This window comes from Nycticebus coucang, chromosome 12, assembly GCF_027406575.1.
Source record: "Nycticebus coucang isolate mNycCou1 chromosome 12, mNycCou1.pri, whole genome shotgun sequence".
NCBI lineage: Eukaryota > Metazoa > Chordata > Mammalia > Primates > Lorisidae > Nycticebus > Nycticebus coucang.
In genome coordinates, this window is record NC_069791.1 from 38,714,984 (window position 1) to 38,729,144 (window position 14,161).

The 14,161-nt window shown below is 33.4% G+C and overlaps 1 protein-coding gene across 4 annotated transcripts in view; it reads right to left on the minus strand.

Moving 5' to 3' along the window:
- The window catches only part of LOC128560742 (solute carrier organic anion transporter family member 1B3-like), a 99,671-nt gene that overhangs the window by 37,490 nt on the left and 48,020 nt on the right, over window positions 1-14,161 (minus strand). For all 4 annotated transcript variants that reach the window (XM_053554113.1, XM_053554112.1, XM_053554114.1 and 1 more), the window contains 2 exons: window positions 4,452-4,593; window positions 1,456-1,588 (listed from right to left, as the gene is read on the minus strand). In XM_053554113.1, the coding sequence (XP_053410088.1) occupies window positions 1,456-1,588; window positions 4,452-4,593 (275 nt within the window). The remainder of the gene's footprint in view (window positions 1-1,455; window positions 1,589-4,451; window positions 4,594-14,161) is intronic.

A 14,161-nucleotide genomic window follows, 5' to 3' on the forward strand; every position in this document is an offset into this window, starting at 1 on the left:
TAACAGATATAATAGGTTCAATAAATAAGGTACTGAGTTATCATCAAGGAAAAAGAAATATTTATCTGTGCTTGGAGGGGAAGGAGGGTAGATCAGAGAAGACTTCACACTGAGAATGAGTTGTAAAATGAAACATGAAGACGAATAGGAGTTTAATGGGTAGACAAAGGAAGAAAAGCATTCAAGACTGTAGAAACAGCGGGGCAAAGGTGTAACATGGTATGGCACATGTAGAGAACGGTAGGCCTAAAATATGGTCCTCAGTTGTATGAAGTCACAGAAGATGAAGCTGTGGTGGCTGCATTTATAGCATGTTCTACATCTGAACCATGAAGAATAAGAAGGGGATTTAAGGGTCTCTCACCTTATGGTGTCAACAGCAAAAGCAAAAGGTGGACATGAAGAGAAGAGGCCACGAAAACAGGAAATGAATCCAGAGCATTACGATGATGAAAATAAGAAGTACCACAGAAAAGAACATTTTTGTAAGAGTCAAATGTAGGGAAAACATAGAATTTATATTGTGATGAAAAGGTGTGATTGCCGGATTTGGCAAGGAGTAAGTAATTGGTATCTCTGGTAGGAACTGCTCATTGTTCCTCAATATCCCTATTTCTCTCCTTCATAGTATTTTAAGTTGGGATTTTTAACTAGGAACATGGCAACTTGGAAAAAAGTCTTTTTTTTTTTTTATTTAATTAATCCTTGTGTAAAATGCAACTAACATTTGGTCAGTGTGAAGTCTGCAGAGTGTTATGCTTTTGAAAATGTTTCTTAAGCCTCAGGCTGGGTGCACTCTTTGTTTTTTCTTTTTCTCTTTCTCCTTCTCTCCTGTTACCTGGAGACACTTTGCCATAATTCAGACCTCGAGGGCAAGGCCGTGCATGGGAGATCAATATGATGAAAAGAAACCGTATTGTATAACCTTTGGACTGGCTACATTAACTTTTATATGAAAAATATGCATCTATCTTATTTAAGCCATTAAATAAGATAGTTTAATTTTTCTCTCCTGATCATTTGACTCTAATCATAACTACACAGTAACACTAAGAACAACCTCAGTGAAATGGTGGTGGGAAAACCTATGCCAGTGGGTTAGCTGGTGAAATCTTACTGAGTATAATCAAAATCTTATAGGCAAAGACATGAAGTATATTATGTTATACCAAAAAGTGATAAAGAACCTATTTACTCCATATGAAACTGTATACCTTGTCTAGTGTTATTCTTATTTGAAAATCTGTGAAAACCATAATGAATAAAGCAATAACTTACTATTATGTAGAAAATATTCTCCATTTCTATACATACTTAGTATATATAAATATATTTAAATAGGTAGTCAACTTTTGAGAAGAATAGTTGACTGCCTATTTAAAAGGAAAAAATGAAATTCTACTACTGTTTTATAAACAAATGATAATTAATGACACAAAGTTAATTAACACTTACTATCCCATGAAGAAATGTGGTAAGGCAGTCAAAATACTTCCAGTTCCCATAACTAAACAACCAATTCCAATTAACTTGGGTCTGTGCAGTCTGGATCCAAAGTAACTTACAAACACAATGACAAGCAAATTTCCTAGAAAAAGAAGAAAATTATGTTGATCTGATTTAGTCCAATTTTGTGTCTAGTATCTTTGAAAGCCCCACAATGAATGCAAATAGAGCTCAAGACCTTCCCTCAAAAATCATGTAATTTAATTGAGAATTTGAATTCATCTGCATTAAACCACTCACTGAAAAGTTGCACAATCATAGTAAGTAAAATAGGTTTCATGAACAAGAGAAAGTGCTTGAATTATTTGACAATATTAGTGAAATAAATTTTATTGAAGATTTTGGACTTAACTGGGTTGCAATAATTGGAATGGAGAAAAATTGGGAAAAATCTTTATGATATGAAGGAAAGGTAGTCATTCAAACTACCTTATTTATTTATTCTTGCCACTCGTTAAATTTCTATTATTGTAGGTACCTACCATGGTGCTCAGAGCAAGAAATACTAAAACAGAAAACAAAAACATGGTACCTGTCCTCAAGAAACTTACATACTAGTGATGAAAAGTAATAGATACACAGAAAGGGATAGCTTACATTAATTATGGGATTTCAGGAAAGTTCCTTAGATGAGAGTCCACTTATGATTTAATGATGATTATAAATTTTTTAGGTTATAAAGAGGAAGAAGAGGAGGAATCACAACCAGTTCTGATCCATCTGGAGCCTCATGTGTAACCACGAGAGATAGCAATCAAAAATTACTGAATAATTATGGAAGTAATAGCATGAAAAGTACCAAAATGAATCAGCAAATAAATTAACACAAGAAATACTTCAATAAGGATTAAACTAAAAAAAAAGTAGAAAATCAAAAACAAATCCAGTTAGTATTAATATCTGTAGAGGTACAGTAGTATGTTGAATTTCATAAAATCAGAATGGCAGACTGAAAATAACAAGAAAACAATAAAGTATTGTTGTAAATTTAAAATATTATAGAAAAATGTACAAATTAGAACTTGATATAATAAGATGGAATGTGGCATCTGAGAAGATAAATGAAACATAAAGAAAAAAGGTAAAAATTTAGAAGAAAAAAATTAAAGGGAAAAATGACTCCCATACAATATTCAATTCATATTATGTTTCTGAAGGAAAGAAATTAAAAAGGGAGGGCTAAAACAAATAAGAAATAGAAAATAAGTTCACATAGAAGTTTCTACATGTAATGTAAAAGACAATAGTCTTCGATATATACCAGTAAATTTTCTGAGATTCAGAAACAAAGAAGAGATGGTTATTAATGCATGAGAATCATACTTGTAATAATTTCTTATGCACAACCTTGAATGTAATAAAACAGCAGATACATGTTCTGGAAAAAAGATTGAATTTTAATTCTATGCTCAAATTATCACTTGAACATGATAGTAAAGTAAACACTCTTTCCAATAAGCAAGGGCTTATAAAATACGCCATATTTTTTCTTTCTGGAAAAAATAATTACCATTATCCCTCCCTGTCCACAAAGGACTGGTTTTAGGATGCTCAGAAGATATGGAGATTGCAGAAGCTCCAGTGCCTTCTATAAAATGGCATGAGTATACATATATAATCTAAACACATCCTTTTGTACATTTGAAATTACTTCTAAATTACTTACATGCTTATAACACTAATACAATGTAAATGCTATAAATACTATAAATAGTTGTTATGCTGTATTGTTTTTTAATTTGTATTATGTTTATTGTTATATTGCAATTTTTTATTTTTATGTTTTTTGAATATTTTCATCTGTGGTGGCTGAATGACAGATATGGAACCCACAGATAGAGAAGGCTAACTCTACTTGGAGATAGACTCCAAGAAAACCAAAGATGAGACTAAAGTAACAAGATTCAGGAACACAGGTAAGCAAAGAAATCAGTTAAACATAATGCTGTTCAAATAATTGGTTAAAACAATCATGAAATTTTGTAAAGCTATTAAGAATAAATTTCTCAATAAAAAGAGATGTCCAATGAATTAAAATTTAAAATGAATAACATTCTAATTCTAAAATTCTAGATGCTTTCATTAAGCCTGCGTGATGGGAGAGTGAATGCAATATTTTTTGAATCACAAAAATTCAGGATTCATAAGGAAAAGATACAAAGGTCTTCCTTTAAACAATTACTTTTAAAATGCTTATTACTTAAGAATATTTTAAATGAAGTTAAAAGATAAACAGAAAATTTATAGAAAAAATTTGGTGAGTAAACACTAGGCACAATTATGGGGTCCCTCAAATAATTAAAAAGTGAAAAAAAAGAAAAATGGGCAGAGAAAATAAGCTATCAATTCATAAAGAAAAATAATTTTGAATAATTATGTAAAATCTCACTTTTGTTGGAGAAATCCAAATTAAAATGAACACAAGTTTTTCTTAAAAAAAAAAAAAAAAGACTTTAACCCCAGAAGCCTGTACCCCATTTAAAACAGCAGAAATCTAATGTAGGTTGCTTCGAAGTGATTCCTTCCTCCTCAAATCCAAGAATTATAGTCATCTCTCAACCTTTTCTTCACACCAGGGCATCTGAAGAGGGGGAAGGTAAAGCCTCACAAACTGTTAGACTGAAAGCAATGAGTTCATGTCAAATCAAAATTTTCCGACATCTTTGCTATCAACATTTTGGACTAGATGATTCTTTGTTATTGGGTCAGCCCTGTGCATTAAAAAATGTTTAGCAGCATTCCTAGCCTCTAGCTTTAGATACCAGTATCATTTTCTCCCATCCCCTACCCAGTTATGATAACCAAAAATGTCTTCATATATTGCCAAATTGTCTTCAAGAGACAAATTTACCATAATTCAGAACCATAGGTGTAAAGCATTTATGAGGAGGGCTTTTTTAACCTTTGAAAGTTTGGTTATTAAAATAGGAAAAAATATAAATTACCAATTTCAAAGCTTCCATCAATTAAGCCAGCAACAGAAGAGGATATGTCAAATCTCCTTTCTATTTGAGTAATGGAACTTTTCATAACGATTCCACCTAGTGCTTTAGCAATAAAGCTGAATGACAGGGCTGAGAAAAACATCTGGAAAAAAAAAGAGAAAGAAAAGGGAAAATGGTTAATCAAAGAACTGAATAATGTTTATAGTGTATGGATGTAAAGTAGCTTTCCTTCTTTACTTAAAAGAGTTCTTTTTATCATAAAAAGAATACAAAATTTTACCCTATACCAATTGATACTTTTCAGCCCTTTAACATTATTAGCACTGCACTAATAAAACATCATTTTCTAACTTGGTTACATCAGATTATTATAGCAGTACATTTTAGTTTGTTATTTTAAAATTGATGTCATTAACTAATTTCTAGAAGTTAGACATAGTTCCTAGGTAGCCATGATGGCGAGACATTCTTTGTTTGCAAGTGAGTAGCATAGCCTGTGAGGGGAGTGGAAGTATATTCTTAGGGGTAGCATTTCTAGGAACTCACCTGAAAAATTAACTTTAAGGAGGCAAAGGGAAATCCTATGATCAACAAAAAGTGAGTGACATTCAGTCTATGATGCATTGGTTAGAGATTTTCAATTTAATTTTAACAAAATTTATTGATTCATCCTTTCCCCTCCAGCTTACTTCCACATCCATTAGTAAATTTCTTTTGGTTCCACTATTAAAATTTTACCCGGTATGGACTGCATGTTTGTGCCCCTCCTAGACTTATATATTGAAATCTAATTTCCATAGTGATGGTGTCTGTATACGGGGCCCTTGGGAAGTAATTAGGTCAAGAGAGTGGCGCCCTCATGATGAGATTAGTGCCCTTAGAAGAAGAAAATTGAGATCTCTCTCCTCCTCCTCCAGTGCCTCCTCTACTTCTCTCTGTCATGTGAGGAAACAAAAGGAAGATAGCTGTCTGCAAACCAGAAGAAGGCCCTCACCAGAACTCAACCATGCTGGAACCCTGATCTTAGACTTTCCAGCCCGTAGAATAAATTTCTGTTAAGTCACCAAGCCTATGTTGTTCTAGCAGCCTGGATTAACTAGGACACCACTTTTCACTACCTTCTGCACCTCTAGTGGTCTCCACCATCATTTGTAGCCTCGGTTGTTGCAACAGCCTTCTGATACAACTTTCTACTTCTGCTCCAGTCTGCTTACCAGTCTCTTCTCAGCACATTGACTAAAGAAATCCTGTCAAAGTGAAAATTAGATCATGCTGCCACAGAAGCCACGTGTGCCTTCTTACATGCCTTACAGTAATATCAAATCTTTCCAATAACCTACAAGACCCTAAATGATCTATACTAGCCTCTGAATCTCTTTACCCACCAATATTCCTTTTTACCTTTCTAATCTCATCTTCTGTTATTCTTGTCCTGCTCATTATTCTTCAACTACATTAGATCCTCTTGCTGTACTTTGAGAGCATTCCGTGATTATTACATTGCTTCATATTCTTTGTTCTTGCTTTTCGTTTTTCCTTTCTTTTCCTTTTTTCTTTTGTTGAGACAGAGTCTCACTGTGTTGCCCAGACTACAGTGCCATGGCATCAGCCTAGCTCAGAGCAACCTCAAACTTCTAGGTTCAAGCAATCCTCCTGACTCAACCTCCTTAAGTAGCTAGGATTACAGGCACCAGCCACAATGCCCAGCTCATTTTTCTATTTTTAGTAGAGACAGGGTCTTGCTCTTGCTCAGGTTGGTCTCAAACACCTGAGCTCAAGTGATCCTCCCACTGGGCCTGCCACAGTGCTAGAATTACAAACATGACCCATCATTCCTGGCCTGTTTTTGGTTTTTGATTTGTAGGAAAAAAAGTCCTTCCAAATACTATATTCCTATTACCCACTTATTCATGTACTTAAGGTTTTTGCTTAATGTAACATTCACAATGAGGCTTTCTTTGACCTCTATATTTTAAATTGTACCACTTTCTGCTCACATTACACTTTGTTTCCTTATATATTTATTTTCCTTTATATATATTCCTTATATATTTATGAGTATATTGCCCTCAATAGGATGTCAGCTTCATCAGGGCAGCAGTTTTTGTCCATTTTGTTCATTGCTATATCTACAGTGCTTAGACAAATGTCTACATACAATAACTAAGAAAATGCCATGAAGGCTACGTTGAACAGTTTGATGAGAATATTTAAGATTGTATATGAAACCAGCATATTGTACCCCTTGATTGCATAATGTACACAGCTATGATTTAACAAGAAAAAAAAGAAAAAAAGAAAAATAAATAAATGACAATAAAATGGAAAAAAAAAAAAGAATAGTGTCTGGCATAAACATGTTCAAGAAATATTCATTTAACTTTTATCCAACCAGAATTTTTCATGTATCTTACACTAGGCCAGGCTTAGGAGACAGATATGAAAGACCCAACAAAGTTTTTCAATAGCTCTCAAGATGTGAACATGTTCCTTTCTGCATAAGGACCTGTAAAATGACATATGCTATCAAAGTAGGTAAAAGAATTGGGAAGAGCTATTAAATGATAAAATTTTAGAGATGACAAAAAAATTTTTGATAAAATACAGTAAGTCATCTAAGAATAAATCATATAAGGTAGAGAATGTCAAAATTAGTTTTACTACATTGGTGGTGGGAAGAACAAGCATCATATTAAAAAGATATTGAATTGTCCATAGGAGTGAGAAAAAATTATGAAGATTTTATTTAAGAAAAGTCAATTCTGACACCTTGTACAAGTATATGTAGCCTTTTGTTATAGAACAGTAATGAAAACTGTTCAATTCCTAATCATTTTAAAAAATCATGTTATTTAAATGACATGTGGGAGGAAGTAACATCAGCCAGATGATGGAACAGGGAGCCCTGGACCTTTTCCCCCAATAAGACACACATTTTCAGACAACAAATGGCCAGATCAGTGGTTCATGCCTATAATCTTAGCACTCTGAGAAACCGAGATGGGAGGATTGCTTGAGTTCAGGTGTTCAAGACCAGACTGAGCAAAACCAAGACCCCATGGCTAGTAAAAATAGAAAGATTAGTTGGGCACTGGGGCAGGTATCTGTAGTCTCAGCTACTCAGAAGGTTGAGGCAGGAGGATTACTTGAACCCAGGAGCTTGAGGTTGCTATAAGATAAGCTGATGCCATGCACTCTAGCCTGTCTCCAAATAAATAAATAAGTAAATACAAGTGCTCTAAATGTTTCTGTGAGAAGTTCAGGAAACCAATTACAAGGTTCTTGTACTTCCAGGCTACAATAAAGACAATCACATAGAAACCTAGAATGAAAAGTAAAGATTTTTTTCCACCCTTTCTAAGCAGAATCCTTCCCCCTCACACACACTGTGCAATGTAATTGGGAGGGAACATCTAAATCCCCTACATCCAATGTTTTGACAACTAGGGAAGCTACCCAAGGACTAGTTTCTGTCTTACCTTTATCCAAGTACTGATAGAAATTGGGTATAGGTTGAGTGTCTCTCAGGAGAAAGGCAATCAAGTATGTACCAGAATCTGCAGTACCACTAAAAGACACTGGGGACAGTAGGTGGAGCTGCCATGCCATAATTTAGAACAGCACAAGTGAGGCTGCAGTACGGTAGGCACCAGGAAAGGGTCCTGAGTAGAAACAAGTACAAATTTTTAAATAGAAAATTACACACACAAAGCCCCGAGGAGACAGGAAGTAATGCATACTCAAAAGAGCATGAGAGAGCTCCAGAATCTCTAGCCAGGATGGTGGAAAAAGGCCTCCCTGTAGAAAACCAAACTACAAAGTTTGAGAGATATGACCAATGTTCAAAGGCTGAAATTCCAACAACAATAATACACACACACACACACACACACAAACAGGGAAACCTGAGACATTTAAAGGAACAAATTAAATATCCAGAAACTAAACCAAAAGAAATGGAGCTATAGGAATTGCCAAAGAATTCAAAATTACTATCAAGTATGCTCAATGAATTAAGAGGGCACAATTGGACAACTAACTGAAATCTGGGTTGGATGTAGTGGCTTGTGTCTCTAATCCCAGCACTTTAAGAGGCTAAGGTAGAAGGACCACTTGAGGTCAAGAGTTCTAGAACAGCCTGAGAAAGAATGAGATCCTATCTCCAGAAAAATTTAAAAAAAATTAACCAGATGCAGTAGCATTACTTGAGATGCTGAGGTAGGAGGATTGCTTGAGCTCAGAAGTTTGAGGTTGCAGTGAGCTATAAAATATGATTATGTCATTATACTCTAGCCTGGAGAAGAAAGGGAGACTGTGTCTTAAAAAAACCCCAACAAAACAAAATAAAACAAAATAAAAATCATGAATAAACAAAATGAGAATATGAGCAAAGATATAGAAACTGTGAGGAACCAAACAGAAATTTTAGAATTGAAGACTATAACTGAATTATAAAATTCAATAGCAGTTTGGAAAAAAATAGAAGAAAGAAACAGCAAAAACAAACAAACAAACAAAAAAAAAACTTAAGGGCAGTGTCTGTGGCTCAAAGGAGTAGGGCACTGCCCCCATTTACCGGAGGTGGTGGGTTCAAACCCGGCCCTGGCCAAAAACTGCAAACAAACAAACAACAACAACAAAAAAAACCTTAAAATTACTGGGACAGAGGAGCAAAAAGGAAAATAAAATATGAAGAATAATGAAAAGTACAAAGGAATTATTGGACACCATCAAGCAGAAAAACATACGCATTATGGAAGTGCCAGAGGAGAAGGAAAAGGAAGAAGCACAAGAACTTATTTGAACTAACAACTGTCACTACCAAAACTGTATTATAAATAAATAAAAAACATGAACAGATTTATAACTAGTGATAACATTGAAAAATAAATCAAACACTTCTCAATATAGAGAAGCTCAAAATCAGTTATCTTCTCTGGAGGATTCTCCCAAACTCTTAAGGACGAATTAACACCAATTCTTTTCAAAATCTTCCAAAGAATTGCAGAGAACAGTACACTGTCAAACTCATTCTATGTGGCTTGTATTATGCTGATATTGAAATGAAATACATGCAAGAAAGAAAACTACAGGCAAATATTTCTGATAAATATTGATGCAAAAAATTCTAAACACAATATATCAGACTCAATCCAATGAATCATTAAAAAGATAGTAGACCATGACCATGTGGAATTTATACCTGGAATACAAGGATGGTTCACCATACAAAAACAGATCTGCATAATACATCAAGTTAACAAAATGCAAGGCAAATACTACATGATCATCTTAACACAGAAAAACATTTGACAAGATACCCACTCTTGCAACTATTTTCAGCAAGTGCAGGACATTCTAGCTAGAGTTATTAGACAGGAAAAAGAAATAAAAGACTTTCAAATTAGAAAAGTAAAAACATGTCTGTTCACGGATGACATAACATTGTATGTAAAGACTCCACAAAATCTTTTAGAATTAATGAATAAATTCAGCAAAATTGCAGGATGCAAATCAACGTTTAAAAATAGGTTATGCCCCTATGCATTAATAATGAACGTTTCAAAAGAAAAATGAATAAAATAATCTTTTATCCCAAGATAAAAAAGAATTAAGTACTTAGGGCTAAACTTAATCAAGGAAGCAAAATATTTGTATACTTAAAACTATAAAACATTGATGAAAGAAATAAAATGCAAGTAAATGGGAAAACATTCCAGCCTTATAGATTGGAAGACATAATATTGTTAAAACATCCATATCCAAAGCCATATCCAGATTCAATGCAATCCCTATCAAAATCCCAATAGCTGTTTTTTATAGAAATAGAAAAAAAAAAACAAAAAACTCCAAAACTTGTATGGAATCCAAAGGCACCCCAAATAGCCAAAACAATCTTGAAGAAGGACATAATTGGATGTTTCATGTTTCCTGATTTCAAAATATGCTACAAAGCAGCAGTTAATAAGATAGTGTTGCACTGGCATAAACGTGGATACATGGACCAATGAAACAAAATACAGAATTAAGAAATAAACCTTTGCATATATGGCTGCATGATTTTTTTTTTTTATAAAGGATTTTTTTTTTTAAAGAGTTCACTGCTAATTAAAAGGGTGCCAAGACTGCACAATGGGGAAAGGACAATTTTTTGACAAATGATGTTTGGAAAACTAAATGTCTACATATAAAAGAATAATGTTGGGCCCTTGCTTCACACCATATACAAAAATTAACTCCAAAGGGATCAAATACCTAAATGCAAGACCTAAAATTACCAAACTGACAGAAGAAAACACTGGAGGAAAGCTTCAGGGTATGGATTGGGCAATAATTTTTTGGATGTGACACAAAAGCACAGGCAATAAAGTTAAAAATAGATAAATGGGACTACATTAAACTTAAAAACTTCTGCAAATTAAAGGGAACAACAGGGTGAAAAGATAACCTATGGAATTGTAGAAAATAGTTACAAACTATGTATGTGTATCCTTTAAGGAATTATGTCCTTCCTACTATAATATAAGGTTCTTCCTACAATACAAGAATAACAAAATCAAATAACTCAACTAAGAAATGGGCAAAGGATATTCTCCAAAGAATATATACAAATGAGCAATAAGCACAGGAAAAGATGCTCAACATCATTAATGTGGGGGAAATTCAAATCAAAACCACAATGAGATATCATCTCATACCCATCAGGATAGCCACTCTGCAAAGAACAGAAATACGGTTAAGTGGTGGTGAGAATTTGTGAAGTTGGACCCCTCATGCTTATTGATGGAAATGTAAAATGGTGCAGCCATTCTGCAAAAGGGTATGGAGGTGGCCCAAGAAATCGAAAATAGAATTAGCATATGAGACATCAATCCTTGTTATGGGTACATATTGGAAAGAATTCAAAACAGGATCTCAAAGCGATATTTGCATACCCATATTCATTGCAGCTTTATTTACAATAGCTAAGAGGTAGAAGCAATCCAAATATCCATTGACAGACAAATAGATAGAGAAACTATAATAATAGGATATACATACAATGAACCTTCATGCAGCCTTAAATATAAAGAAATTCTATCACATGCTACAACATGAACGACCTTCAAGGATATTATGCAGTCAGAAAAGGACAATGCTAAATGTATATGATTTGACCCATATGAAGTCTGTGAAGTAGTCAAAAAGATCGAAACAGAAGGTAGAAAGGCATTTATAATACCAAGAACTTGGGATGGGGCAAAGGAAAACCAACATTTAGCGGATATGGAGTCTCGGCGTTGGAAGATTAAAAGGTTCTATAGATCTAGTGCACATCATGTGACTGCATTTAATGTTATTGAATTTTATACGTAAAAACTGGTTAAATGATAAGTTTAATGTTATATTCTATTTAGCATCAGAACCAAAAAAGTACATTTTTCTCATAGGAAAAAAATAAATGTGGATGGCCTTCTGCTGAGAGAATTAGCTTATCCCACAGGTGGCTGGTAATAGCAAGGTGGCTGCAGATTGCACTCTACTGCAATGTTTTCATTTGTTTCCCAACTGCTCTTCATCATGCTGTCATTCCCTGATTTATGACATTTCGTACAGATGTACAACTTCTTGATATTCCATTCCACTCCCTTACTCTATAATAATTTAGGTTTCTTATGCAAAAGCTACTTTTTCATTTTCACATGTCGCGTTTTATCAGATGTGACAGATTTCACCAATTTGTAATTAAAATCATATATTCTTGCATTTAAACTGCCTAGATCTCTTAGGTTATAACCCTCATCAAGGGGACTGGTCTACAAAACCATAAACATAATCTTCACAGTGAAAATTTGTTGGGGTTTTTGGTGTTTTCAAACCTTTTTAAACATTATTTTTGTTGTTAATTACTTATAAAATAAAATTTGCCATTTTAACTGTTTGACGTATACAATTCATTGGCATTATTTACATTCACAATGATGTGCAAACATCATTGCTGTTTCCAAGACTCTTTTTGACACTGTAATCATTCATCAATAATTCCCCATTCCCTGAACCTATTTTAGTTTCAAATCTACTATCTGTCTCAATGAATTTGCCATTCCAGATTTGTAATATGCTTGAAATAATACAATGCTTGTTCTTTTGTGTCATATTTATTTCACTTAGTATAAAATTTTAAGTTCATCAATATTGTAGCATACATCAGAACTGTATTCATTTTTATATCTGATTAGTATCACCTTGCATATACATACACATTTTGTTTATCCATTTACCTGTTGTAGAAGACTTGGGTTGTTTCCACCTGTTATGAATAACCCTATAATGAACATTGTGTACAAGTATTTGTTGAGTCCATAGTTTCAATTCCTTTGAGTGTATGCCGAAGAGTTGAATTGATGGCAATATGATAATTCTATGTTTAGCTTTATGTTGAACCTCCAAATTTTTTCCTTATCAGCTACTCTATTTAACATTCCTATCAGCAATATATGAGAGATCCCCCAACACACATTCACCAACATATCAACACATTTTTCCCATTAAAAATTATTACATATTTATCCCAGGAGGTATTAAGTGGTATCTCCTTGTGGTTTTGATTTGCATTTCCCTAATGCCTAAGAACGTTAAACATCTTTTCATGTACTTATTGGCTATTTGCATACATTTTTAGGGAAATGTCTATTCAAATCTTTTATTCAGTTTTAAATTAGGTTGTTTGTCTTACTGTTGTTGAGTCACAAGGGTTCTTTATATAGTGTGGATGTTAAACATATACCAATATGTGATTTGCAAGTATTGTATCCATTCTGTCAGTTGTCTTTTCTAAATGTCTTTTCTAATGTCCTTTAATAAACAAAAGTTTTTCAAATTTGATGAAATCCAATATATCTATTTTTTATTTTGTTGCTCATGCTTTTGATATCATATCTCAAACTATATTACCAAGGTCATGTAAATTTACCCTATATTTTCTTCTATGAGTTTTCTGGTGTTAGTTCTTACATTTAGGTCTATGATCTATTTTGATGTAATTGTATATAAGAGGTCCAACTTCATTCTTTTCATATGAAAATCTATTTATCCCAGCCCTATTTATTGAATAGACTATTATTTCTTGCATGAAAGAACTTGCTGCCTTTTCAAATATCAATGCATGTGCTTATTTTGGACTCTGTATTCCATTACTTTATATGTCAGTTCGTACACCAATACCACCCAGTTTTGACTATTTCCTGCTTTCAAGAAAGTTTGAGATAAAAATGTTAGTCTTCTAACCTTGTTCTTCTTTTTTACATATTATTTTGGCGATTTGAGAACTCTTACAATTCTATAGAAATTTGAGAATTGGCTTTTCTATGTCTACAAAAAATGGCTTCCAGAATTTTGATAAGAATTATGGTGAATCTGTAGAACAGTTTGGATAGTAGTGACATTTGTAGTAAGTCACCAAATCCATGAATACTGAATGTTTTTTCATTTACTTAGGTCTTGGTTAATTTCTTTCAGCAATGTTTTATGGTTTACAGTGTGCATTTTTTTTTTTTTACCTCATTTATGTTTCTATAGGTTTTTTTTTTCTTTAAGATGCTATTGTAAATGGATTTACTCTCTTAATTATGTTTTTGAACATTCATTGCTGGTGTACAGAAAAACAAATGATACTGTATGTGATCTTGCACCAGGCAACTTTGCTCAATTTATTTATTAGCTCTAGTAGT